We start from the raw sequence: 25,557 nt of genomic DNA, 5'->3' as shown, positions 1-25,557 counted from the left end.
TAAGCAGGCGGATTTTTTGCCGGCGCCGGTAATACAAATCTTGCGGAGAAAGAGCTGGAGGGAGGGCTGGCTTGGCAATGACCGCCGCGCCGACGGATGGACCTCCCCACTCCCGGAGTTGGTCGGGTCTGCAGTAGCGCGCTGGCGCTCGTTCAGTTCATGCCGGCCCAAGATGGCTGATGCCTGGGCTCTGGCGACGGGGAGTCACGGAAGGGAGAGGATGACAAATTACATTTGAACTTTTTATTTTGACTCATTCATATATTAAAAGAAACCAACGCCCCTTCCTCCCCTCTTCTCCCCGCCCCCTTTGCTCTTCCATCTCGCCTCTCAGTTCCCCACCCCCCCACCTCCTCCTCCTTCCCCTCTCTTTATTTTTTCTCCGCTTGTGTGATTTTGTCCAAAACCCCTTTTCAATCCGTCAAGACGTAGCATGATAGTGCCGGGAAGAAAATGGGCGAGAAGCACGAACTGCGTCTTAAAAGCCCAGTGGGCGCGGAGGCTGCTGTGTATCCCTGGCCCTTGCCGGTCTATGTAAGTGGAGGGAAGGCGAAAATGGTCCGAGGTTGTTCGCGGGCTCTCGGGCGGGGAGGAGGGGGGAGGGCAGCGCGGATCCGGGCCCAGCCGCTCCGATAGCCCCGGTCTCCCCGCTGATAATGTCGTTAGAGCGCGGCGGCGGTGTCTGAGGGGAAGGGGTGGCTGGTTGGGGGGGTGGGGGGAGACTTGGATATCCTGAGCCGGTGTCCCGGACCCTTTGTCTCAGCCTTCACCCCCCCCCCCTTCTCCTCCCCGAGGACAATTTAATTCCATCTTGGGGGCGGCTGCTTCTGAAAGTCCGCTTTCAGAACGGGGTTCGTGTGTGTGTGTGCTCGGGCGGCTGTTTGCCGAAGGCGTTGAGATTGCGGGGATTTCAAACAGGACGGGCAGTTCCTCCATTGTGTTTGGGAATGGATTCAATCACTGGCGTTGTTGCCAGTCTCCCTTTTCTCCCCGCCCTGTAAACGTGACCTGGACCGATTTGTTTTTGCTGACCTGTTTCAGACCGGGAGGCCCAACTCTATACATTAACCCGGCGTCCACATTTTACTCTCTCTCTCTACTGTCTGTTTAAGGAAGTGTTATTTCTACTTTCAGTTTATAAGTTCACCACGTGCATGATTTTCTGTTCCCCCCTCCCCCGTCGGTTAGCTTCAATTATTCTGTGCTATTTTTGTGTTAAACTCTTAATCACGACTGAAGAGTACTAGTGTGGAAACTGTCTGTGTTTGCTGTCTGTTTTGACTTCGGAATGACTGGAATTCACGAGCGACAACGCTTTCTGGACGTGTGTCTGTTTCCTATAAAGTTTAGGTAGCACCGCCACTTGCTCCCTGGAATCGTATCTTTAACAGCATACTGGTAAAGTTGTCGTTCTTTTTCGGCAATAAAACTGTACCGGTCGGCGAGTCGAGGCTGCTTGCGCCTATGGTAATAATGACCATGCGTTGTTATGGTTTGATAGTACACGGCTCCGTGCTGACGTTCCCGCAAGCGGTGGGAGGGGAGACTCGTTTTGGCTGATCGGCATTAAACAGCTGTTGGCTCAAGATGATACCATGTTCGACAGCTTAAGGGAAAAGACGAGGGGTTTTCCCCTGCACGGGCTGAAGTGTTGTCTTACTCCTAAAAAATCTACGTAGTATTTGTACTTTTTCAGAATCGGTTTATCACTGATGTATCACTTGGTCATGAAATTTGTTTTTTTGGCAGTATAGTGCAACACTTTTTTTTTAAAAAAACTACAAATTAAATAAGTAGTGCAAGCTGGGACGATTAAAAAAAAGTGTACATGGGTTCATTGTCCTTTCAGAAATGTGATGGCAGAGGGGAAGAACCTTTCCCTAAAATGTTGAATATACATCTTCAGGCTCCTGCACCTCCACCTTGATGGTTGTGTAGGGTGGTCGGGTGGAAAATGCATAATTCATAACCACTTAAGTTGAGTTGGGGGTTGACTTTAAGAGGCAGATCCAATGTGATGATGTAAAGTTTTCCTTAACCATGCTCTGTTCTTCTGTTTGGTTGACAAAGTTAGTTGTTACAGTTTCCCTTAAACTTAAAACACCTCTGTAGTTTTATTTATGAAAGCCTACAGTACCAATGTGAAGAGGGCATGCTCTGGGTGATGGGGATCCATGGATACTGCCTTTTTTTGAAGCATTGGCTTATGAAAATGCCCATGATAGAGCTGGATCATGAAGATAGAGATGAAGATGCTCATGATAAAGTCACAAACACAGTGTAACTTTATTCAGGTTCTTCTGAACCAGTGCAGTGGCCCTTCCATACCAGTTAGAATGTTCTCCTTTGTACATCTGTAGAAATTTGCTACAGTCTTAGAGACTTGCGCACCGTTACAATTTGTCAGTAAGAGCAAATGTGAGCATATTTGCTTTTGCTTGCAGTTTACAAAATGTGTGTACTGTATCTTCCCTTGGACAAAATCGGTGGTGTGGTGAGGAGAGACTTGCAGCTTGGGAACTGCCGGTCTTCCATATATAAAAAAAACCTTGCCCGGGCTTGCGCCCTGGAAACTTTCCAAGGCGCAAATCCATGGTCTATCGAGACTAACGGAGGCCTACATATATATTGTATATTCACATATCAATAGAAGAAAGACAGGCAATTTGATAACAATGAAGTCAAAGTATAGGATATTAGAGTGAATTAACATCATCTGATTAGAAGTGTTTAAGGTTTTAGAGCAAATGGAGCTCTGGTGAGATAGCAGCTGTAATGTTGTGTACCTGTCTGGTCTCCTTACTTAAAGGAGGATATAATTGAAATAACAGCAAGTACAACAAAGTTTTTACCAGATTACTAATTATTTGGGGTAGAATATATTTGAAGGACATTCCATTTAGAACAGAGATGAGGAATTTCTTTAGCCAGAGGATGATGGATCAGGAATTTATTGCCACAGACAGTCATCGGTTATATTTAAAGCAGAGGTTCATAAGGGCATAATAGGTTACAGGGAGAAGGCAGGAGAATGGGGTTAAGAAGGAAAATAAATCACCCCTGATTGAGTGGCAGATCAGATTCACTGACTGAATGGCTTAATTCTGCTCCTAGATTGTCTTAGAGAAGGGAAGAGTTTGTGGAGTTTGCATGTTCTCTCTGTGATCATTTGAGTTTCCTCCCCAGATGTTCTATTTTTTTCCTTGCATCCCAAAGACATTGAGTTGGTAGATTAGCTGGTCACTGTTGCCCCAAGTATGTTCTATGAAAGTGGTAGAATTCAGGGGGAGGGATTTGTGAAAATGGGGAGAATAGATTACAGGTTAACTTGATGGGCAAAGTCAATTGCTTTGTGAGCTGATGTAGACAATGGTACCACAGCATAAAAACCGTGATCAACATGCTGTGGGACAGTTTCTTCCACCAGGCCATCAGACTGATTAACTCATTCTGATTTGAGTGTATTTCTATGTTACATTGACTGTTCTATTTATTATAAATTATTTTCAGTTACTATGATTGCACATTTAGATGGAGACGTAATGTTAATTTTTTACTCATGTGAAGGATGTAAGAAATAGTCAATTCAATTCAGTTCAAAGTGTTATAAGGAGTTCTGTAGAACTTGGGAAAAGGGAAAGTAATGTGAGTGATCCATTTTTAAAATTTATTATGGATTTTATTAGGATTGATGCAAGGATGATATTTGCCCTGCTTGGGATGTCTTGAACTTTGAGGAGTCATGGTTTCAAAATAAGAGGTTGGCTTTTCAAGACAAAAGTGATGAGAAATTTCTTCAGGAAGTGGTGAATCATTGGAATTCTCTATACAAGAGCTTGGCTGGGGCTCAGGTGCAGGGGTTTTGTTAATGAAAGGAATTGAGGGATTATTGCAAAGTGATGCAGAGGTGAAAAATCAGCCACCATCATTTGGGAAGATGCAAACTATTTAAGGGTTTTTTGGCTATTGTATTTATATCTCTAATGTTGTCTTATTGGCTGTTACTTAACCAGTTTATTTCAGGGTATTTTATGTTTTTGAAAAAATGTGGAAGGGAGTTTAACACTTGGCAGGGTTTCAGCACGAGTTAATTAGATTTTTTGCTTATGATTCAAGTAGTACATCTTGAACTTTGAAGTAATGATCCTTTTGTGAAGCTTCGTTAAGATTGGAGCTGGAAGTTGTACAAAAGCAATGTAACTTTCATGTTTCAGTTTTGTAAATTTTATCTAAACTTTTGAGCTACAACTGCATATGTACTACATCTTCAGAATATTGTATTAAGTTAATGTTACATTTAGTTTTCTGAAATATTCATATTAAATGTGTATTCCACATACAAGTTCTTGTAGACATATAAGTATGGTCACAAGCACACTTTAAATATGGCCACAGGCAAAAAGTGGGATCTCTGAGGTTACCAGTGGAAATTTAGTTTTGGTTGGGGATTATATTGCATTGCATTAAAGTAACTATATTTATCTAATGCTTAATGTCATCCTTGGGAAAGTGGAGAATATTTTAATATTCCCAAATAGATTCTGGAGAATTATTCATATCAACTTGCATTTATATAGAACTGAACAAAAATAAATTTTTACTTTAATGTATATATTTATAGTGTCCAAACGTGCTGGTATGATCCTGAGAAATTGGTACAGATGACAGAAGGTTTGATTTAAGATGCATGTTTTGATCATTTTGTAAAAGGAGTAGGGGTGCAGAGTGGGAGAGAACTTTATAGATGGAAACAAAGCTCTGCTTGGATGGGTTTGTTTGGAGACAATTTAAAGCAAGAATGCCTTATGGACATGTTTGAACTTTTTATCCTCTTGAAGACATTATTGATACATGTTGTGCTGCTATTTGATACTGTGATACTTTCATAATTAGGCTAACTTGATGTAGGATCCTAGACAGTAAATTTTGACAACTTAGTTGACAAATGAGGGCTGCTACTCATCCCATTAGTAGTTTGAAGAATGCAGTTAAGTAACAATGAAACAATAGTTAATTTGTCCTTTTATTTCATAAGTGTATGGACCCTTACCATCAGGCAAGAGGTACCTTAGCATTAGAACAAGGACTGCACTTCTTCCCCCAGGCCTTAAGCTATTGAACTCCCTACCATCAGTCAGGTTTCATCACATGTAAAGCACCTTAGTGTTTTAATTTATTTGTAATAATATTCTTTGTCGTATGTGTGAATAATATGTACTGTGTTGTGCACATTTGGTGGTATACATGTGCATGGTTGAATGGCGATAAATTGAACCTTGAAGTCTGGGGCTGATGTCCAATGGAGATTGTCTCTATTACAGAACTTGTACCTTTACTCAGTTGACAATAAGGCATTGCGATCCTGGAAAACTTGTTATTCCCACTTGGAAATAACAAGTGGTCTAATTTATATAATTTGGATTTTGCCTTCAAAGGTTGAACGGAATTTATACTGCTTGCTTTTAAATTGATTTTATTTACAATGGCTGGTTTATTTGTTTTGTAGGTTCTGTTGTCACAATTGGTTGTCATTAATGTGTTCCCCATTCTTCAGTTTTAAAATGTGAAGAGCCCAATGGGTTTTTTTTGCATATTGTGATATTTGATTTGCCTGGTTCTCCTTGATGTTTTAATATACTGATGTTTCTGATGTAATACTGCATTTCTGTCGACCCCATCTGTGATGCCTGTATGCTTGTATGCCTGTGTTGCTTGTATGGCTGATTGCATCTTTTTTTTCCCTTCCCCATCTCCATCATCAGGAGTTCAGTAAAATGAGAATTTTGACCTTGCAGCCATAAAATGTCAAATATTATATGAATATAAATGTTCATCCTAAATATTCAAGTGTTAAGTAATATTTTTCATTTATATCACCAAGTAAGTTTTCCTACACATCTGAGATTTATATTGCAGTAGAACTGATCCTTTAAATTTGTAGAATTTTCCAATGAATTTTCACCATGAGGTTGCCTGTCTGATTTAACCTTGTAATTACAGTAAATTCCTCTTTTGCTTTGGCAGAATTTCTATTAAATAATAAACATGATGCTGTTGACTTGTCAAATGCTTGTAATACAGTTTGGAAATTACATTTTTGGTATATTCTTCATCTCTGAACATCTTAGAACTTTTGGAGAAACAGTAATTGATAACTTGTATTGATATAGCACAGAATGATCAATTTAGTGCAGGGGTAGCCTTCTCTTACTCAAGTACAATTCTTAGAATTTGAGTCATATTCATGAAACAGGGAGGCCATACTAGAGTACTTTTTACATGGGTAAAATGAATGTGAAGATTAGATAATGGGTTAATGGGGTGTAGCTGAAAAATGATTAAAAATGACCAGTATTTCTGAAAATTAATGAAGGGATGCAAGAATGATCCCCAGAGCATGAAGAGTGGGTGGTGGTGAGAAAATGAATGAAATGAGGAATAATGAGTACTAGTCCTATTAAATGGAAATTGTCAGTCAGGACAAGACTTAATAATGTACAGCTGAAGGCTCTCTAGTTCAGCCAGCTGGTCTCCCATAATACTGATAAATTGTGTATCACAAAATAAACACAGCTCACTCTCCTTGATATCATACTGTATTCTGGGTTAAGCAAAAAAAGGTCAAAAGTCCTATCCAACCTAGAAAGATGATGGAACCTAATTCAAGATCCTGGTCTGGATCTGAATTTCCTGAGATACAGAAGTTGTTTTGGAGTTGATTTGTGACTACTGGAGAAACTACGCAGGTCAGGCAACTTCTATGGAGAGGAATAAAGAGCTGACATTTCATCAGGGATTGAAAGGAGGAGGAAGAAGTCAGAATAAGAAGTTGGTGGGGGGTGCAAGGAAGTGAGATGATCAGAAGCAGGTTCAGTTTGGTTTTGAAGGAATTCATTGAGTTGATGTTGTCAGTATGAGACAGCAACATGTTCAAGAAATCCATTGTTCTGTTGCGGAAGAAAACACCACCTATCTTTTAACCTTAACCTGATTTATACAGTTTATAATTGAGAAGCCTGGCCTTGATTGATTTATTTAATTGGAACATACAACCCTGCCCAGAAGAAGGCAATGACAAACCACTTCTGGAGAAAAACTTACCAAGAACAATCATGGTTATGGAAAGACCAAATTTACTCATGTCTTATGAAATGGTACAAGATGGACGAACGAACGTAGCCCATTTCCAAAAAAAAATTATCTGATTTGATGAGGCCAGAGTCCATGCTTAAGAGTAGGCACCAACTCCCTTGGTCCACTTTTATTGCCGAGCTGCTTTTACTGCAAATTAGTTTATTGCCCTAATCTGCATTTTTTTTCTGAAATCAAAAGCAAAACTATTCCACAGACTAACCAGCTCTTCAATAGGAAATTATGCTTTGCCTTTTTCCCCACAAATGTACTTGAACTCTATCTGAATGTTTTTTGATACTGCTTTTGAGATACTTTTACCATAATATTTAGGTCTCTATCTCTTGTATGAATGTTGAGTGGTGTGGGTGGCAGGTTGGAGATACGACTCTACCAAAGAAGGTGTAAGGTGCTTCTTCCCTCTGCTAGCTTACAGGTCACCCTTGGGCAAGGTGTCATATCTGTTGAGCCCCACCCTGATGAGGATCACTTGAAGCTATGGGAGCAGCTGGTGCATATCACAAGTCTTGGTTATGTGACTACTGACCCCAGGCAGACAGTCTCGGAAGAGTATTGATAATGGATGGAGTCATCTGTCTTGTAAAGACGGTGCCCAGAAGAAGGCAGTGGCAAACCACTTCTGAAGAAAAATTTGCGAAGAACAATCATGGTCATGAGACATGATTGTCTATTTCATATGATTAATGTCAAGCCTAGCCCAAATGCTTAACATTGCTTTTGTCCAGGCCAATCATGAACTCATTGTTACATTTTGCCATTCTCTTTCTCCCCCCCCCCCCCCCCCCCACTGCCCACCCACAGTCCCCACCTACATCAGATTATTTATGAAAGTCAATCTGCCTAACATCGATCCTTGCTGGATACCATTGTTGAAAGGTTTTTCCAAGATGGTTTAAGTGTATCCCAATGTGCTTTCCAGCGTTGTCAAACTTTATTCTAGCTCTATTTGCTATCAGTTGTCTTAGCGTACCTAATACTTGGCAAAGTTCTGTCGTACACAAGATTATTTTTCCTCAAAAGTAAAAATGGTAGTAAAATCATTTTGGGTGACCCTAATGTCTTTATTTAATCAATAATGCTTTGCATCGGTAGTAGTAAGTTCAAACATCTGGGTTATCTTCTAGGTGTGTAGGAACAATCTCAGTGCAATGAGCTTTTGGAAAAATATGCTTGCATTGCTTCCAAAACACATGTTGCCAGAGGACCTTGGATGGGGATCATCTGGTCTAATTGCTCTGTTTGGTTTTTGTCTTAATTAGAAGCAACATTTTCAACTAATTTAGCACCAGTTTTATTAAAACATAACTGTTGCAATGACAGTCACTTATTCAGAATTTATCTTGGAATTCCCTCCTTTGGCCAGGTACGATCTTTAATTTGTTAATAGGCCACTTCTACAGTCTGAACTAATTGCACTGTGTGCATTCTTTTTTAATACCCTGAGTTCACTGAGTTAGTTCAGTATTACATATCATTTAATTTTGGGCATTTAAGCGTACATTTAGGGAGAAGGGTCTTGGCCTGAAACATCGACTGTACTCTTTTCTGTAGATTCTGCCTGTCCTGTTGAGTTCCCCTAGCATTTTGTGAGTTGCTTGGATTTCCAGCATCTGCAGATTTTATCTTGTTAGTGTACATTTTGTTTTTATATCAATCCATTTAGACACCTTTGTTTTTATCATATATGTAGGCTGTTTTTTTGATTATATCTTGTTCTACAATATTTTTCATTTGTTGGACTGAACACTACTTGGGTTAACAAGTTTATTGTTTTTCATTAACTTAGTAAGATTATGGGGGTGGAAAGGAAATACTGATAGAATTGATTTGTGCTGACATGGGGGCAGTGAAGTATTGATTTAAATCCTTTAGAAAATGAGCACTGGCACTTGAGTATACTGTAAATAAAAAAGTTAAGGCAACAAGAATTTGATTGGCAAAATGAAGTTGATGGGGGCACAGTTAGGTTGAGAAAGTGAGGCAAGTCATGGTATTGGTGGTTTTCTGGAGTTGTTCCTCTGCCCTTCTTTCATGAGATCTGATTTGCAAAATTTAAATTTTATCTGGCGTGACTTGCTCGTCCTGCATGTGAGTTCAGAAGAGTCTCCAGTTTGTCATGCCAAAATATTTAATAATACAATGACTCAACTAAAACATTATTTAGCTGGTATTTATAATGTGAAAATGCCCTAAATTGGAAAATACTTTCAATGTCAATTTAATCCTTGGATTGAATTTACGAAATTCCAGTAATTCTTAAAAGATTATTAAATTCCAAAATATTCAGTATTTCATTTTAACAACTAAATGCCTATAAAAGAAGCCACGATGTAACAAATACAGGTAGTCCTTGGGTTATGTGAGGGTTCTGTTCCTCACCACTGTCTCTATGAAGGTATATTTTGTATATCAGAAATGCCTGTTTTCTACAGGGTTTTCTATACGCAAATCTCTCTATATATACTTGTTACAATTCCTTCACCCTAGCACTACCAATAATTAATTTTATGGAATATGTACATAATCCAGTCAGTAATGAATGCTGCAAAACACTATTATTCTCAATGCTATCTTAAGTAATGCTGTAAAAAAAAAAGTAAAAATTTGTGTAAAGATGGATTTCTGTAAGTCAGGTTATCTGTAACTGGGGGAGCCCCTGTGCCATTAACCGTGTATTCAAAGAGAAAAAGGTCAGTTTTATAAAATGTATAATGCTATTTCTGTGAGAATATGGTTTCTATCTATGCTTAAATGTAATCACTCTAAAATGTAGAGCAGCATTTTGAGTAGATCTTTGCTATTGCAAAGCAGAAAACAGTCTGTATTAATGCCATTGAAGACTAATGTATCATGGACTTTATCTGCTGGCATCTCAAGTTACAGGAAAAATATAATCAAAATTATCCATGCAAGTTCCTCTAAATTCCCCAGCAGAATTAGTGGCTGAACATTGGTAGTCTCTCCCAGGCAATCATTGTCACAATTGAAACCCTAGTTACTTTGTCAGTTGTATTGGACAGGCCACATCATTGGAATGTTAGATATCATACTGCATAAAATGGAATTCTGCTTCAAACTTAATCCTGGGGGAAGATGACCATTTAGTGAGAAGGTAGGATTCAGGGATGTGCTCAAAAGTTTCCTTGAAGTCTAACATTCCCATTGACTCCTAGGTGCTTCTGGTCCATAATCTTACTGTTGCAGAAAGAGCATTTGGACAGTATTTCCAACTAGAGGCAATGCATTAGGTGCATAGAAGCCCTGTGTAAGCAATGGAAAGCAGTGTACCATCTCATAGACTGCGCACCCCCCCCCCACCTGTCAGTTACCCCCCCTACTCCAACTTTCTTTAAAGAACCCTAAATTCCTATATTGGGTCAACAAGCTAGAGTGGAAGCACACCAAAGTTCAAAGTAAATTTGTTATCTAAGTACATACATTTCTGTGCAAAAGTCTTAGGAACATATAGTTAGAGCATTTAAGACTTTTGCACAGTACTGTATATTGGTTAAAATAGGAAGGTGGTTGGGAAACAGCAATAAGAGTACTTAGCTTTGTATTGGCTCAGTGGTATTAAGTGTTACTTAGTAACTGGAAAGACACAATATGTAGTACTGTGTAAACGTCTTGGACACCCTAGCGCGCGCGCGCACGCGCTCGCTCTCTATATAAGCTTTGTCACCATATACAACCCTGAGGTTCATTTTCTTGTGGGCATTCACATTAAATACAAAGAAACATAGAATCAATGAATACTGCACACAAGCAAGGACAGTCAAAAAGACAGAGGAAAAGCCAATATGCAAATACAAAAAAAACAAGGTAATAAATTAGTAATGTTGAGAACATGAGTTGTAGAGTCCTTGAAAGTGAGTCTGTAGGTTATGGAAGTGTTGAGATGAGTAAAGTTATCCACTCTTGTTTAACAGCCTGATGGTTGAGGAGTAATATCTGTTCGTGAACCCAGTGCTGTGGGTGCTGAGGCTCCTGTACCACCTCCATGATGGCAGCAGCAAGATGTGAGCGTGGCCCAGATGGTGGGGGTCCTTTGACAGCACTCCTTGTGCATGTGCTCAATGGTGGGAAGGGACTTAGCTGTGATGGACTGGGCTGAATCAGCTGCATCCCAAGGGATCTCACCTAGGTCCCAAAGAACCACCAACCAAGAGTTAATCCTGATGAAGTGTCTCAGCCTAAAATGCCTCTTTACCTTTCCAAAGAATGCTGCCTGATCCTCCAGCATTTTTCTGTGTGTTAAACAAGAGGCAAAATGTCCTAATGATTGAAATTTGATACCTTTGCTGCAATGTTGTATTTGTGGATTGTTCTACCCCTGATATTTGCATGCAGATATTTAATTTGCTGTCATCAATGCAGATTCTTTAAAAGTCATGGTATGCATAACCCTTGTTCTTTTTTTATCAGTAATATGATACTTTTGGAGCCAAAATTGTTTATTCTTAACCTAGGTGTGTGTAACTGATTCTGGGGACTTGAGTATAAATATACATGGTCGGTACTCTGTAGCTATGAGTGTGTTGGACTGGCAGGAGTATTGTCTTTTGTATGAAGTATAAAACCAAAGCCTCACCTTTTCTCACGGACTGAAACAAATATCTCAGGTTCTCATGCTGATCAGTTTCAAATGTTAACACTTCCATGATTCTGTTTCTCTACAGCAAATAAAACTGCAGTTATGATTGGAAATGATCCTGCTCACCTGGCTAATAAATCACACTCCCATCAAAACTTCACCTCGAAATCTCATTGAATTTCATTGTGTTAATTGGTGTTTGGAAAGGGAATATAGGTTAGCTGTTTTGAAGATGACCTCGTGAGTTTGGTAGCTTAGTGATGTTGTTCATCTGATATTTGTATCATCTGGTCACTATTGCATTATTGTTGGTGTGACTCTATGCAACAGTTTCTAAACTTCAAAACTGCCACTTGTTTTAAAGTGCTTCGGGGTACCCCACGGTCCTGAAAGATGTTCTCTAAATGAAAGTATTCTTGAGATTTATACTAACTTTATTCACTTTAAAAGATTAACAAATTGTATTCTGACTGTTTAGTAGTCTGCATCACTTGAGTTGCGCATTGGTTACTGCCGAGCTGATAAATAAGTGTGTACAGTCGACCCTCCTTATTCGCGAGGGATTGTTTTCGGGACCCCTCGCGAATACCAAAAAATGTGGTTGCTCAAATCCCGTAAACAACCAGTCTCCATGTGGTGGACCTTAGGACCCAGCGGAATCCCAGACCTTATTTAACCCGTCTCAGTGCAGTGGACATTAGGACCTGGCGGTAGAGCTCTGAATCCGCAGTGTTTCTGTTCACAAAAATAATCATGATCACGATTGAAAATAAAGTGGAAATAATAAAGCCATCGGAAAGAGTTGAAACGCCATCAGTCATTGTAAAAGCGTTGACCGGCTATGTCGGTCAACGATCTGAACAATTTTAAAGGATAAGGTGAGAAAGGCCCTGCCCCGATGAAAGCTACAATTATTACTGAGCAATGCAGAGGTTTAATCAGGGTTTTGGGTTTTTGATCCTCCACATCAACCAGGCACGGGTGGAGAGCGTGCTAGGGAGTAATCTGTCACTGGCTTGCACTCGGGAACTTCCGTTCCTGAGCCTGGAGCAGAACCATACGTTCTTAAGTGTGTTATATGCATAGAAGGGTAAAATATTATCTATATACTAAGACAAACATTTGACTAACTGACACTAAATAATACCGGATGTACCTGATCCGACTTACTTAGGAAGAGAACTTGCAATTTCTTTCGATCCCGATTCATAATAGCCCACGCACAACCTCCCGTATTCTTTAAATCATCTCTAGATTACTTATAATACCTAATACAATATAAATGCTATGTAAAATAGTTGGTATACTGCATTGTTTAGGGAATAATGACAAGGAAAAAAAGTCTGTACATGCTCAAACAGTAAGTGCTGGTATAGCACTTTCAGGTTTTCTCGATTCGCGGTTGGTTGAATTCACGGATGCGGAACTCGCAGATAAGGAGGGCCGACTGTAGTTGTAGCATTAATACCATAAAGTGGGGAAGTAAAATAAAGCATTGAATGGTTAGAATTACTTTAATTGCATTAGCCTGCTCAATTTGCCTTTCATTGCTTAAGTTTCTTTTGTTAATGGCTTTTAAAGGAAATAGAAAATGCTGTGTCTTTGTATATTTTGTGCATTAAAGAAATTCTTGCCCTAGGGAGAATTAATTTCTCAAAATTTCTTTATATACATAGGCAATTGCTGAGTAACAAGCAGTTTCCTTTACTACGGTCGTCCATGTATTGATTTTGGTCATAAGCTGAGAAATGCAGAAAATTCGTGTAGCCATAGTGTTGCAATGAATGGCATCAACAACACAAGACTGTTAAGAATGAACTATTACTAAATGTGGTGACAAAAAAGAAAATAGTTCTGTCACATGTAGAAGTGTTGGACTTTTGAACTTATTATCAGCATACATTTAAGTAGGGACATTCATAAAATAGCTATATTAACAACTTTTTTGTAATGGAAGAATGTAGCTATTTTTAAACAAAATTGTATTATTTCAGTAGTGTACATAAAATGGGATTGCCTGAAGAATTGTTGGTTAGCCATGAACCAACACTGTTGAAGATCCATAAGCTGGATATTCTAAGATCTTTTGTTATTTGATTTGTGACTAATCTGATGTTTACATTTTACCAACATGTTAGTGTTTTGCATGTTGAATTTTAGGTTCATCACACAGCTAAAAGTTGATTAGTTTAATCTAGGTTGCAGTGCCTTCCCTGAGAAAACCACATTCATTAAACTGAGTTGGAGAGCAAATGGGCACATACATATGTATTCAGTTGTAAAATGGAAATGCTGGAAGAACTAACAATATTTTTTTAAATCCTGAAAAATAAAGCCATAGTAATCATAATTTACGAGTAAACTTCCATGGAGTTTGTTTTTTGTTCATCTTTTTAGTTAACAGAAGTTTAATAAAAGCTTTGATCTCTTGGCAAACAAACTTTAGACCATAAGATATAGGAGCAGAAGTAGGCCATTCGGCCCATGGAGTCTGCTCCGCTGTTCAATCATGGGCTGATCCAATTCTTCCAATCATCCCCACTACCTTGCTTTCACCCCTTACCCTTTGATGCCTTGGCTAATCAAGAACCTATCTATCTCTGCCTTAAATACACCCAATGACTTGGCCCCCACAGCCGCTTGTGGCAACACATTCCACAGATTTACCACCTTCTGACTAAAGTAATTTCTCCGCATCTCAGTTCTAAAAGGATGTCCTTCAATCCTGCAGTTGTGCCCTCTTGTCCTTGATTCCCCTACTATGGGAAATAACTTTGCCATAACTAATCTGTTCAAGCCTTTTAACATTTGGAATGTTTCTATGAGATCCCCCCTCATTCTCCTGAACTCCAGGGAATACAGCCCAAGAGCTGCTAGACGTTCCTCATGTGATAAACCTTTCATTCTTGGAATCATTCTCGTGAATCTTCTCTGAACCTTCTCCAATGCCAGTATAAGGAGCCCAAAACTGCACACAATACTCCCAAGTGTGATCTCTTGAGTGCCTTATAGAGCCTCAACATTACACCCCTGCTCTTATATTCTATACCTTTAGAAATGAATACCAATATTGCATTCGCCTTCTTCACAACTGACTCAACTTGGAGGTTAACCTTTAGGGTATCCGGAACAAGGACTCCCAAGTCCCTTTGCATCTCTGCATTTTGAATTCCCTTCCTATCTAAGTTAGAGTCTGCCCGTTTTTTTTTCTTCCACCAAACTGTATGATCTTACACTTTCTAACATTGTATTTCATTTGCCACTTTTTTGTCCATTCCCCTAAACTATCCAAGTCTCTCTGGAGGTTCTCTTTCCTTAACACCACCTGCTCCTCCACCTATCTTTGTATCATTGGCAAATTTAGCTGCAAATCCATTAATACTGTAGTCCAAATCATTGACATATATTGTAAAATTTTGTATTCTGCGTCATTTCATCCAACCCAAAATTATTGATTAGTGTTCCACATTTTAAATTTTGTGAATATTTTTATCTTAAACATATTGGACGAGTGGTCAAAAGCGTGGTAGATGGAGATTAGCATGAAGAAATGCAAGATTATCCATTTTGATTGAAAAAAACAGAATTATAGATTATCTGAATGTTAATAGATTGGGAGAAGGGAAACTGTAGAGAGACCTGGGATTCCTTGTACACCAGTTGCTGAAAACATTTATTTGGTGCAGCAAGTAATTTGGAAAGCTGATGGCATATTGGTCTTTGTAGGAGGATTTGAGAACAAGGTTAAGGATGTTGCTGCTGCTGCTAAACGGGACCAGGGTAAAACACAAGAGTCTGCAGATGCTGAAATCTCCAGGGCAAGACTCCATCTGGAATTTTGTGTGCAGTCTCCTTTTAGAAGAAGGATGCTTTTTTCACCAAGGAGGCAGACCTATAGAGGCAATTGCTGGGATGAAGGTGTTGATGATGAGGAATTGAGTTGGGGTTAGTATGCAAGAATACTCTTATGGCTGGAAGGATGCTCTTGCTTAAATGGAAAGATGCGGCCCCTCCTATTCACACCCAATGGTTACGTGATGTGATGACATGTTTAAATTTAGAGAAGATTCGATGTTCAGTCTCTGAATATAGTCAAGACTTTCAAGCACTGTGGGGACCTTTTCTGAATTATTTTCAAAACCTTTGATTTGCTGTTAAAGCACAGATGTTGACTAAAAATTTTTTTCCCTTTTATTCACTAATCAGCTTCGGTCTTGGTAGTGCGTTAGATTTTTTTTATATAATGAAATTACTATATTTCAATGTTACAAATTAATTAACCTGTATGAATATAGGGTAAGAAGTCTTTATATGTAATTTAGTATAATGTATTGAGATTTTTTTCTTACAGTATGTATTCTTATATGTAAATTAATAAAAATATTGGAAAGAGTATGGAAGAATGAAAGGGTATTGATAATCATTTTGAATGTTAGGGCAGTTCCAAATGGCCCCTTCCTGATACTGTGATGATCTCTGTATTGTGCTGGGATGAAACATTTTAGTATATTTGCCTTACATTAGTCAATGACACTTTCTGTTTCTCTGAAGTTTTTGATTTAAAAAAAACAATCAAAGCGAAATCTGCAGAGCTGGAAATCTGAATTGAAACACACAAAATTAATATAAATAAAGCCGTATTCATTAGCGATTTTTGACTCGTCTCATCTTGAGCTCCCTTTATTCTACCTGGGGAGAAATACTGACTCTTGGGATTCCCTGACTGCTTAAAGTAGTGAGTGAGCAGTTGGCATGGTGTTCAGAATTTGTCTATGAGTTGGGAGAGCACAGAGCAGTAGTTCTGTCATGTACCTCCTGACTCATTTGTGAAAGAAACTGTGGTTTGCATGTTGGCCAGAGAAGCAAAAGTAAATCATTCTTTAATCTTGTGGGTCCATCTGATTTGTACTGAACTGCTATATTGTACTTGCTGAAAATTGATGGCAACAGTTCTCTATTAGCTTGAAACTGTTTCTTTATACCTCAGCATTCTGCTCTCAAGAATGTTATTGTTGGAAAATTTAGTCAGGGAGCACTACAGTCCATGCTGAATGATTAATCTGCCGAGTCCTATTGACCTGCACCAGGAGTGTAGCTCTCCGTACCCCTCCCATCCACCTTGATACTCTTATTTTTCTTTTGTCCACATTTTAATTGCATGTTGAAGAAGAATTGCACAATTGATTATGAGTTGCAATGCAGAATAATCCTTTAATGAGACATTAATGAACTCCTTACTTGACTACCTTTACCATTGAACATGTAATCTGAGCTTTAACAGCATTTCAGAGGGTGCTTCTAATATATTAAATGTTTGTGTTGGTGCCCTTGTACAGTAATATCTGAAGCATTTTTAGTTGCCAGACAAAATTGAAGTGTTAGTTCTATAAATATAATAAGGGATGCTAACCTCAAATAGCCTTAGAATGCAAACTGCACAGACCAATGATAATGTGCAACTGTAGTTGCTAGATCTGCTTTTAAGAAATGAAACTTGTTTTAATTATAGATAGAGAGCAGTAATGCAGACTTGGGAGTTAAAACTGATCTCTGTGATATCTGGGAAAAGCCCAAACTCCAGTAAATTAGATGTCAACAGTGTGTTCTGGTTTAAGATTATTCATTCTCTCCTTGCCTTCCCATTTGGCTTCTAGACCATGGGTACTCTGCTTTCCATTAATGGGTAGTTCATGAATATTTCTGGAAATGTATTACAGTGCCAGTTGTTACTACTGCAAAAGCTATTGCAAGAGCCATGCATCTGTTTTCTATCTGCATTGTATTTTGTGTTGTGCTTTTATTATGTTTATTATGGTAACTAGTCATATGGGTGGGGGTGTGGTATAGTGAAGTGTTAGATGCGTATTATTGCTTGTTTTAGGCAGTTCAGAGATGGGGACCGCCAGGTGTCATATCTTTTGATGGCTTAACTTTGCTTAATAACATTTTAAATTGCTTAAAGTATGTTTAATATTGCTAGGTTCAGTTTCATAACTTTCATCGCTTCAAGATTGTATGTTTTGCTAGTTGCCAATTTTTTCGACTATTTTGAACATTATGATCACAGGGCACATCATACAGATAACTTCCTGTTCTTGGTCACTAGCAGCGGCATTGGTTAATTTGAGTAGCCGCTAGAGCTATGTTTTAAGCCATATTGATTTCTGGAAAATTATTACAATGGATTCTGGTTAATTGGGGCATTTGTTTATTTGGGATAGAATATAACCAAGGTTCCCTTCGTTTATTTAGCACACTGTTGTTTAATTGGGACAAGAGACTGTTGATGAACGGTTTCCAACTAGCGTTAGTTGCGTGGACTTGTGTGACCTCTACACTGTGCTTAGAGCGAACATTTTTAAAATAGCGCCAGTTCTGTGTGCTTGTGTTATTTTCATTTGGACTGATGATGGATGCCAACTCAAAAAGCAGTGATTTTTGATAATTTTGTTTTTTCTTTTGACTTTAAAAATTCTTAGAGCCTTGCTAAGAACACAGCAGGATACCCTGGATGAATTCCTCCGTTGATAACTATTAAGAGCTAACATTTATATAGTACTGTAGTAGTATTAGTAGTGTTCTAATTTGTTTTGTATTTCATTTAAATACATAAGTTGTTACTCAGTTAATAGTTTATCTTTTTATACTTTAACTGTTTCCATGAAACTTTGGCTTACTGGGGCAGCAGCTTAATTGGGCCAAAATGTACTGGTCCCAATGTGTCCCAATTCACTGGAATCCACTGTATTCTAAACTTCATGCAAATCCTTTTACTATTGTCCCCAAACTTTTAATTTCTATAGTGAGAAGTTGATCCTATCCTCTTGGCATCTAAGTTTCCTATAAAATTGAAAGAACTTTTGTCTAAGCTCTATGAAATGAGTTGAATTATGTTGCAGTTACTTACAATGTGTTTGAGATCTATGTTAGTTATGGGAAATTGGATCTTGGCACTGGTGACATTACTGATTCTGGAGCAACAAAATAAATGAACATCCTGCAATCTGTTGCTCTGTAGCTTTGCTAAATTCTTAAACTGCCAATTTAGTTAACTCAATTATCTTGAAATTTCCATTAATTTAAAGATTTCTGCACTTTTGTTGATCTCCATCACACTCATTGAATCCATTTTGAAAAGGTTAAATTTGGCCTCTAAATCGGGGAAGCCTTAAGTATCTGTGCAAGCCTGTTCCTCAAATGGCTGAGATGATCTTTGGACTTTGAAAAGTTGTGTCTTCCAGTTTGCTGTATCAAAGCTGTCAATTTTTCATCACCTCTCAATTCCTGTGATGTAGAGAATCTTTCAAAACCTATTGAGAAATGAAATGATTAACAAGCAAGCAAAGATGAATTAAAAATAACTTGAAAAGAATTAAAATCAGAAGAGAAGTTTTCAGAATAAAGGAAATTACAATCAACACGTAGTTAAGAACATATAAATGTATTATTCTTGCCTCTCTTCCGAATAGCCCTAATGTCCCTGTTCAGATGAATGGTTTGCGGACCTTCGAAAGGTCAAACCTGACACTGGAGCCCTAACCAGAAACACACCTTAGCTGATGGGGAGTTTCACTAACTTACTGCTTTGCTTGCTCCCTGAGCAGGTCATTGAGGGAGTTGTGACAAATGCCCTGTAATAATGTGCCGATAAGTTTGGTATTATTGACTTGGAGAAGTTTGAGCTGAAATCAAGTTCAAGTTCAATTGTTATTTAACTGTACGTGTATACAGTTAACTGAAACAGCATCCTTCTGGTGCCAAGGTACAAAACACAACAAGGTATACAAAGGTGTCCTTATACAAAACAAGGTATAAGCACACATAGCTTATAATAGCAGTAAAACGTCAGTCACAAAAAAATAGCCCAAGTACCTGAATGGCATGGCCTGAAGATTGATGGTGTATGGGATGTTGTCTTTGAGCCATGTTTCTGCAAGAACAAATACGCAGCAGGTCCTCATCATGTGCTAGTGCAGCCGTAGAAAAACTGAGCTAAGCCTGAACTTGCTAGCATTTTCATGTGGAGCAAAGACTTTTACCAGCAAGTGAAGTCATCCACTTTGAATCTGAGAAGGAAAAGGACTTAGGTGCCCAAATATGCACATCGCATAACTTGATACACAAGGCTAATGGAAAACCTAATCTTCATCTCAGATGCTGAATATAAGATTTCTACGTTTGGTTTAATAGAGGGCATGTTCAGAGGAGACCTGGGAGTTTGGAACAGGAATGGCAAGATCTAAGGCTTAGAAATGTTCATAAACACAGGAGAAATCCAGAGTAACACAGAAAATACTGGAGGAAGTCAGCATGTCAGGCAGCATTTATGGAAATGAATAAACAGTTGACATTTCGGGTTGAGACCTTGTATCAGTGTTCAAACAAGGTGCAGAGATTTTCTTACATTTCCTTGTATCTTAAATGGTTTAGGGATAATCAAGGTATTTTACTGATTAAATTATTTAGTAAAGAGGATATGTAAAACCTGTCCTTTAGAGGAGCTCTGATTAATGGAGTATATATAGAATTGGAGCCGGGCCATTTAGGATTAAAGGCAGGACGCTCCTCCTCTCTTGTACAGTGCAAAATCTCATTTATCTCCCTTGCTGTGGTTCTTTCACTCACCAACAAATCCAGAAGCAGCGATGTCAACTGAATTTATGTCAACTAAATTTTTGATTTTATATCTATCTATCTGAGGGACATCTATGTATCTATATTTAAGTCCATATCTAATTTCTCAAATAACTTAATTAGTTGGACAGCAAATTGTTTCTCTCCTTAAGAATTTTACAATTGTTATTTGCATCTTTTCCAGGACAAACATCATGATGCTGCTCATGAAATTATTGAAACCATCCGGTAAGAATTGAAGTTAAATTCAAGTGATTTTTTACAACTTAGTTTTAGTTCTCTTTTCTAGATATCTCTTGTAATTCAGCGACATTTTTAAATAATCTTCTTGACACCATTTTATGTCTTGAGGTTAGAACTATTTTGTATCATTATCTGGTGAATTGCTTACTGAACTGCTTTCTCAGTTGAGCAGATAGATGCACTCTTCCAACAAGGGTCCCTACCAGTAGCAGTGTGAATGTCTTCACCTAATAGGTGGTGGCAGCTCATTATTACCCTTTTCAAGCTGTTATGAATGGGCAGTATATAAATTAAATGTAATGGAGGCTTGGAGGTTTGTCCATGTGTGTGGGAGAGAGAAGAAGGGGCTTCGTTTGATGTTGTATGTGTCCTATCTTGTATGTGGGATAATGTCAGTGATATGATTTGTAGTTCTGTGGGAATAGGAAAAGAAGGATGGTATTGTCTGTATTTGACTGTGATTGAATGAAAAGGGCAAGCGGAAACTTAAAAGGACAATATTGGAGAGGTGGCAGAGGAAATCAAAGGTTTGATCTTTGTGCATTATCCTTTGTTGCTTGGAATTTATTTGTGATTTTTTTGTTTATTTCTTTCTCTTGGTGAGGACATTTGTTTAGATCAGGTTGGTCTTCTGATTGTGTTGGGACTACTTAAATCAGGAAGTCATTAAACATGAAAATAGGACAGAGTTAAAAGGCTGAATCTTGTGCTTATTTTATTTCAGATGGGTTTGTGAAGAGGTCCCTGATCTTAAGCTTGCTATGGAAAACTACGTGCTAGTGGACTATGATACCAAATGGTAAGAATATTATTGATGACTTGTAATTTTAAATTTAATGAACATGCAACCATTTCATTGTGAATTGTGCTGATGCTGAAGATGCACGTTATTTTAAAACATTTCTAGTTTACACTACTGAAAATGAAAGTAGTTGGAACAAATTTCAGATGTCCATCCTAAGATTTTTAAAATAACAGTTGACTGTGGTTTTGCTTCCCATAGATGTGGCTTGACTGTTGTTGCAACATTCACTGTTTTTATTTCAGTTTTCCAGCATCTGCAATTTTTATTTTGATTTCCTAAAAAAAAAGACATAGTTCACTCTAACGAATGAAGCCTGCAACTCCCATTTTGAAATAGGCAGATCTGACATTCTAAATATATTGTTTCTTGATTACTTTGTGTAGTTACTGGTAAAGTTTATGTAGAGATTTTCTAATATGAAATGTTTACTTGTGAGCTCTTAATATGAACATTTCTATGGTGTCTTAAGCAATGAGTGGAAATAATGTGAATTACATTTTTGATTAACAAAACCAATTTTGTATTAATTTATTATTTCCTTAATTTTTTGTTTAGGGGTGTGGGGGACACGTGAGGTGCAGGTGATTTGTGGGCTGTTTTCCCAAACTAAGAACAATTTCATACAGTTCAGAGATTGAATTAGGAATGTGTTTTTTTTTGCCAGATTGCCAGATGCACCTTTCTGCATTTAGGGAGGAAATATTTATTAAGGAAATATGGATATTGTTAGAAATGCTGGCATTTATAGTCTCCCTAATTAGCAGTGAACTGAATGAGTATATAACGTTTCATTGCATTTGTGTTGGGGTTGCATATAGGGCAGAAATGTTAAGGATGTCATATTTCCTTGTCTGAAGGTCATTAGTGAATAAGTTGGGTTTTGGAACTGTCCATTGAAGCTTCAACATCACAGACTTCATTCCAGATGTATTTCATTTCTTGAATTCATGTTCCTTGGGTGGTGTTGTATTCATGCTTGACTAAAGGCCAGTGATCCAGAACTCTGGCAGCTAATTTACCAGTTACAGTATTACATTTAATTGAACCCAAGGCTCTTTTGCATGATTTGACAGGTTTTTGGTCATAATTTTAGAATATGACATTGCAATAAAATTGTGGTATGGGTGGGGATCCTATTCTCTGGATGTTTAGTCCAGGAACCACAATCACATTGTTCCCATATCAATATGTAATCCATTGTATAGTCTGCACATTTCTATTAGTCTCACATTATCAATTTTCCCTGGTTATATAACCCTCCCTTTGACTTTATAAATTTGGTCTATGTCTGGGCAATTGTGGGTTTTGTTTCTTCAATTGAAACTTCAATCCAAAACATCACACTAGATGAATTCAGGTCAAGCAGCATCTATGGAAATGAATAGACATTTGACGTTTGGGGCTGAGACCCTCCTTCATTTCCATAGATGCTGTCTGACCTCAATTCCTCCCAACATTTTGTGTGTTGCTTTCGATTCCCAGCATCTGCAGATTTTCTCATGTTTATGATTGGCTCTGAACATCCAAAGGATGTTCTCTGTTTAATTCCATCTTTCCATTCCCCCTTGATTTCCAACTGTAATTTCCTACTCAGCATATGATTGCAGGACATTTGTTCTCAGCATAGACAATATAGAACTAGGATTTTACAAAGAAATGCATGCACTTTTATGAAGTGCATGGAAAACAATAGTTATGTTCTTGGTTAATCAAGTAAAAAGATAAATTCTAGTTTGGTCACGTTCTCTCAATTGTACTCTCCATTAATAGAAGCAGGCAAGGGTGAAGGAACAACACACAAAATGCTGGAGGAACTCAGCAGGTCAGGCAGCATCTGTGGCAGTGAATATACAGTTGACGTTTCGGGTTTCAGTCAAAGTTTCAGTCCGAGACACTTCATCAGGGACTGGAAAGGAAGGGAGTAGGTGTTTGAATAAGGAAGTGGGTGAGGGAAAGGATTACAAGCTGGAAGGTGATAGGTGAAGCCATGTGCGTGGGTAGGGTGAATAAGCTTTATATATGGTCCAGAACGTAGTTTAGATTACAACTCAAACACGAGGTCTTTCTGGATTTTAAGTGCATGAATATGCTGCTTGGTTTTAAACAAATTTCACTAACTGGAGCCTTAGTTTGAATATATCTCAAAATGGTTAGCTTCTAATCATAAAACGATACTATTTTCTCATGAGCTCAGTCTGGTTTCAACTTCGTGTCTTTAAGTTTCAAACAATCAGAATGTTTAAGTGATGTTTTTATGTACTGCTAAATTAAGATTCTATTTTATTATTGCATGTCAAAGTTTAGTTGTTATTCCCTATACAAAATTGAATGTTGTAGAAATAGTGTGGATATTTCCACTGTAATAATTGGTAGCATAGTGGTTAGCATGACACTGTTTCAATTCGGGTGTTGGAGTTGAATTCCTGCTGCTGCCTGTAGGAAGTTTGTATATTCTCCCTGTGACCATGTGGGGTAGGGGGTTTCTTCTAGGTGCTCTGGTTTCCTCTCATAGTCCGAAGACATGTTGCTTGATAGGCTAATTGGTCATTGTAAATGATCCTATGATTAGGCTAGGGTTAAGCTGGGGTGGGGAGGGGGGGAGAGTTCCTGGGCATTGTGGCTCAAAGGGCCAATTCTGCATTGTATCTCTAAATAATTATTTTAAAAATTACTCATTGTTTTTCATGTTAAATGTTTTCTTATTGTTTATACTACTATACTCAGCTTTGAGAGCATGCAAAAGCTATGTGAGAAGTACAATCGGGCCATGGATAGCATTCAGCAGTTGGTAAGTATATCAACTATTGACTTGTTTGTAGTGATAGATAACTGTTACAACTGAATTTTTCAAAAAAGTAAATTTAGTCTGTTCTACATTCGGGCTGAAATCTGCCTGAAAACATTTACTTTACTCAAGCAGCAAGGGTGATCAATACCTCAACCCACTAACCCACCCCTCCACATCCCCAACCACCACTACTTTATAATTTCCTCTCAGTCACTTTACATACAGACACTCCTGTGTTATTTTGCACCAACAGTTCAATGCAGTACATATTAAAAAGCTATACATTACAATAAGAAATGTATATAAAATTGTGTAAATAGTGCAAAGAGAACAAGGAAAGAAAAATATATTGAAAGGTTTCTAAGTTTCATTTAATTTCCGATATGTATACAATATACATCCTGAAATGCTTTTTTTTGCAACCATCCATGAAAACAGAGGAGTTCCACCAAAGAGTGACAGTTAAATGTTAGATCCCCAAAGCCCCCCCCCCCCCACCAGCAAAATAAGAGCTTCAGAACCCTCCACTGAGCACTCAAGCCTGCAGGAAAGCATCAGCAAAGACACAAACTTTCAGTACCCCAAAGACTACTTTGTTCACTGGTGTTTGACATACCACAGGCTCGCTCTCTCACTAATAAGGGAGAAAGAGGTGCCCCAGTTTCACAGCAAGAGGGGAGACATAACAAACAACTCGCTGGTTTACAATGTTAAAAGTCTATTGCATCGCTTTTTCTGAACTCTGTGCCCAAAGATCTCAGGTCTCTGGGCACACAGCCATAGATCTTCCGATTCCCACAACACACCGATCTCCTGCCAGGGCACCAACCTTCGATCTGCCCGTCTCCAGAGCCATGAGATCTTATACCTCCGAAGACGAGCTAAGTTCTTATGCCATGTCCTTGGCATGTCGAATAAAGGCCAGTCGTGAAACCCCGAGAGCGGGTCCCATTCCTGCAAAGAACTGAAGTCAGAGTGTAATTTCAGGTCAGGGTCTTCAAAAGAACTTTGAAAGTGAAAAATAGAGATATTAAAGATGGAAAAAGAGCTATTTCCGAAGTTGCAAACAAAGGAGTCGCCGTTTAGCTCCATCATGACTAAGCTCTGCCCTCCAGTTATTATTGAGGTATTATTCAAGGTTTCTTGTCCATTCATAAATCTGAAGGTGGAGTGTAAGAAGCTGTTCTTGAAGCATTGAGTGTGTGCCTTCAGGCTCCTATGCCACCACTTTGATGGTATCAATGAGAAGGAAACGTGTTTGGCTGTTTATTTGGATGCATTTAGTGAGGATCTCCTATGGGATAGGTTATCAAATGTTGGAACTGTAGGGGTAAGTGCTTT

At 38.4% G+C, this 25,557-nt stretch overlaps 1 protein-coding gene across 3 annotated transcripts in view; it reads left to right on the top strand.

Annotated features, from left to right (window-relative positions):
* The first annotated feature begins 85 nt into the window (after positions 1–85).
* dot1l (DOT1-like histone H3K79 methyltransferase) overlaps positions 86–25,557 on the top strand; it is a 93,106-nt gene continuing 67,634 nt past the window's right edge. For 2 of the 3 annotated variants that reach the window (XM_059991079.1, XM_059991078.1), the window contains exons 1-4: positions 86–534; positions 20,565–20,608; positions 21,348–21,422; positions 24,153–24,216. In XM_059991079.1, coding sequence (XP_059847062.1) covers positions 454–534; positions 20,565–20,608; positions 21,348–21,422; positions 24,153–24,216 — 264 coding nt within the window. In that variant the 5' untranslated portion in view covers positions 86–453. The remainder of the gene's footprint in view (positions 535–20,564; positions 20,609–21,347; positions 21,423–24,152; positions 24,217–25,557) is intronic. The other variant, XM_059991081.1, reaches the window with a different exon arrangement.

The sequence above is a fragment of the Hypanus sabinus genome, chromosome 16, assembly GCF_030144855.1.
Source record: "Hypanus sabinus isolate sHypSab1 chromosome 16, sHypSab1.hap1, whole genome shotgun sequence".
NCBI lineage: Eukaryota > Metazoa > Chordata > Chondrichthyes > Myliobatiformes > Dasyatidae > Hypanus > Hypanus sabinus.
Note: the sequence above shows the minus strand (reverse complement) of the source record. Positions and strands in the feature narration are given on the sequence as shown.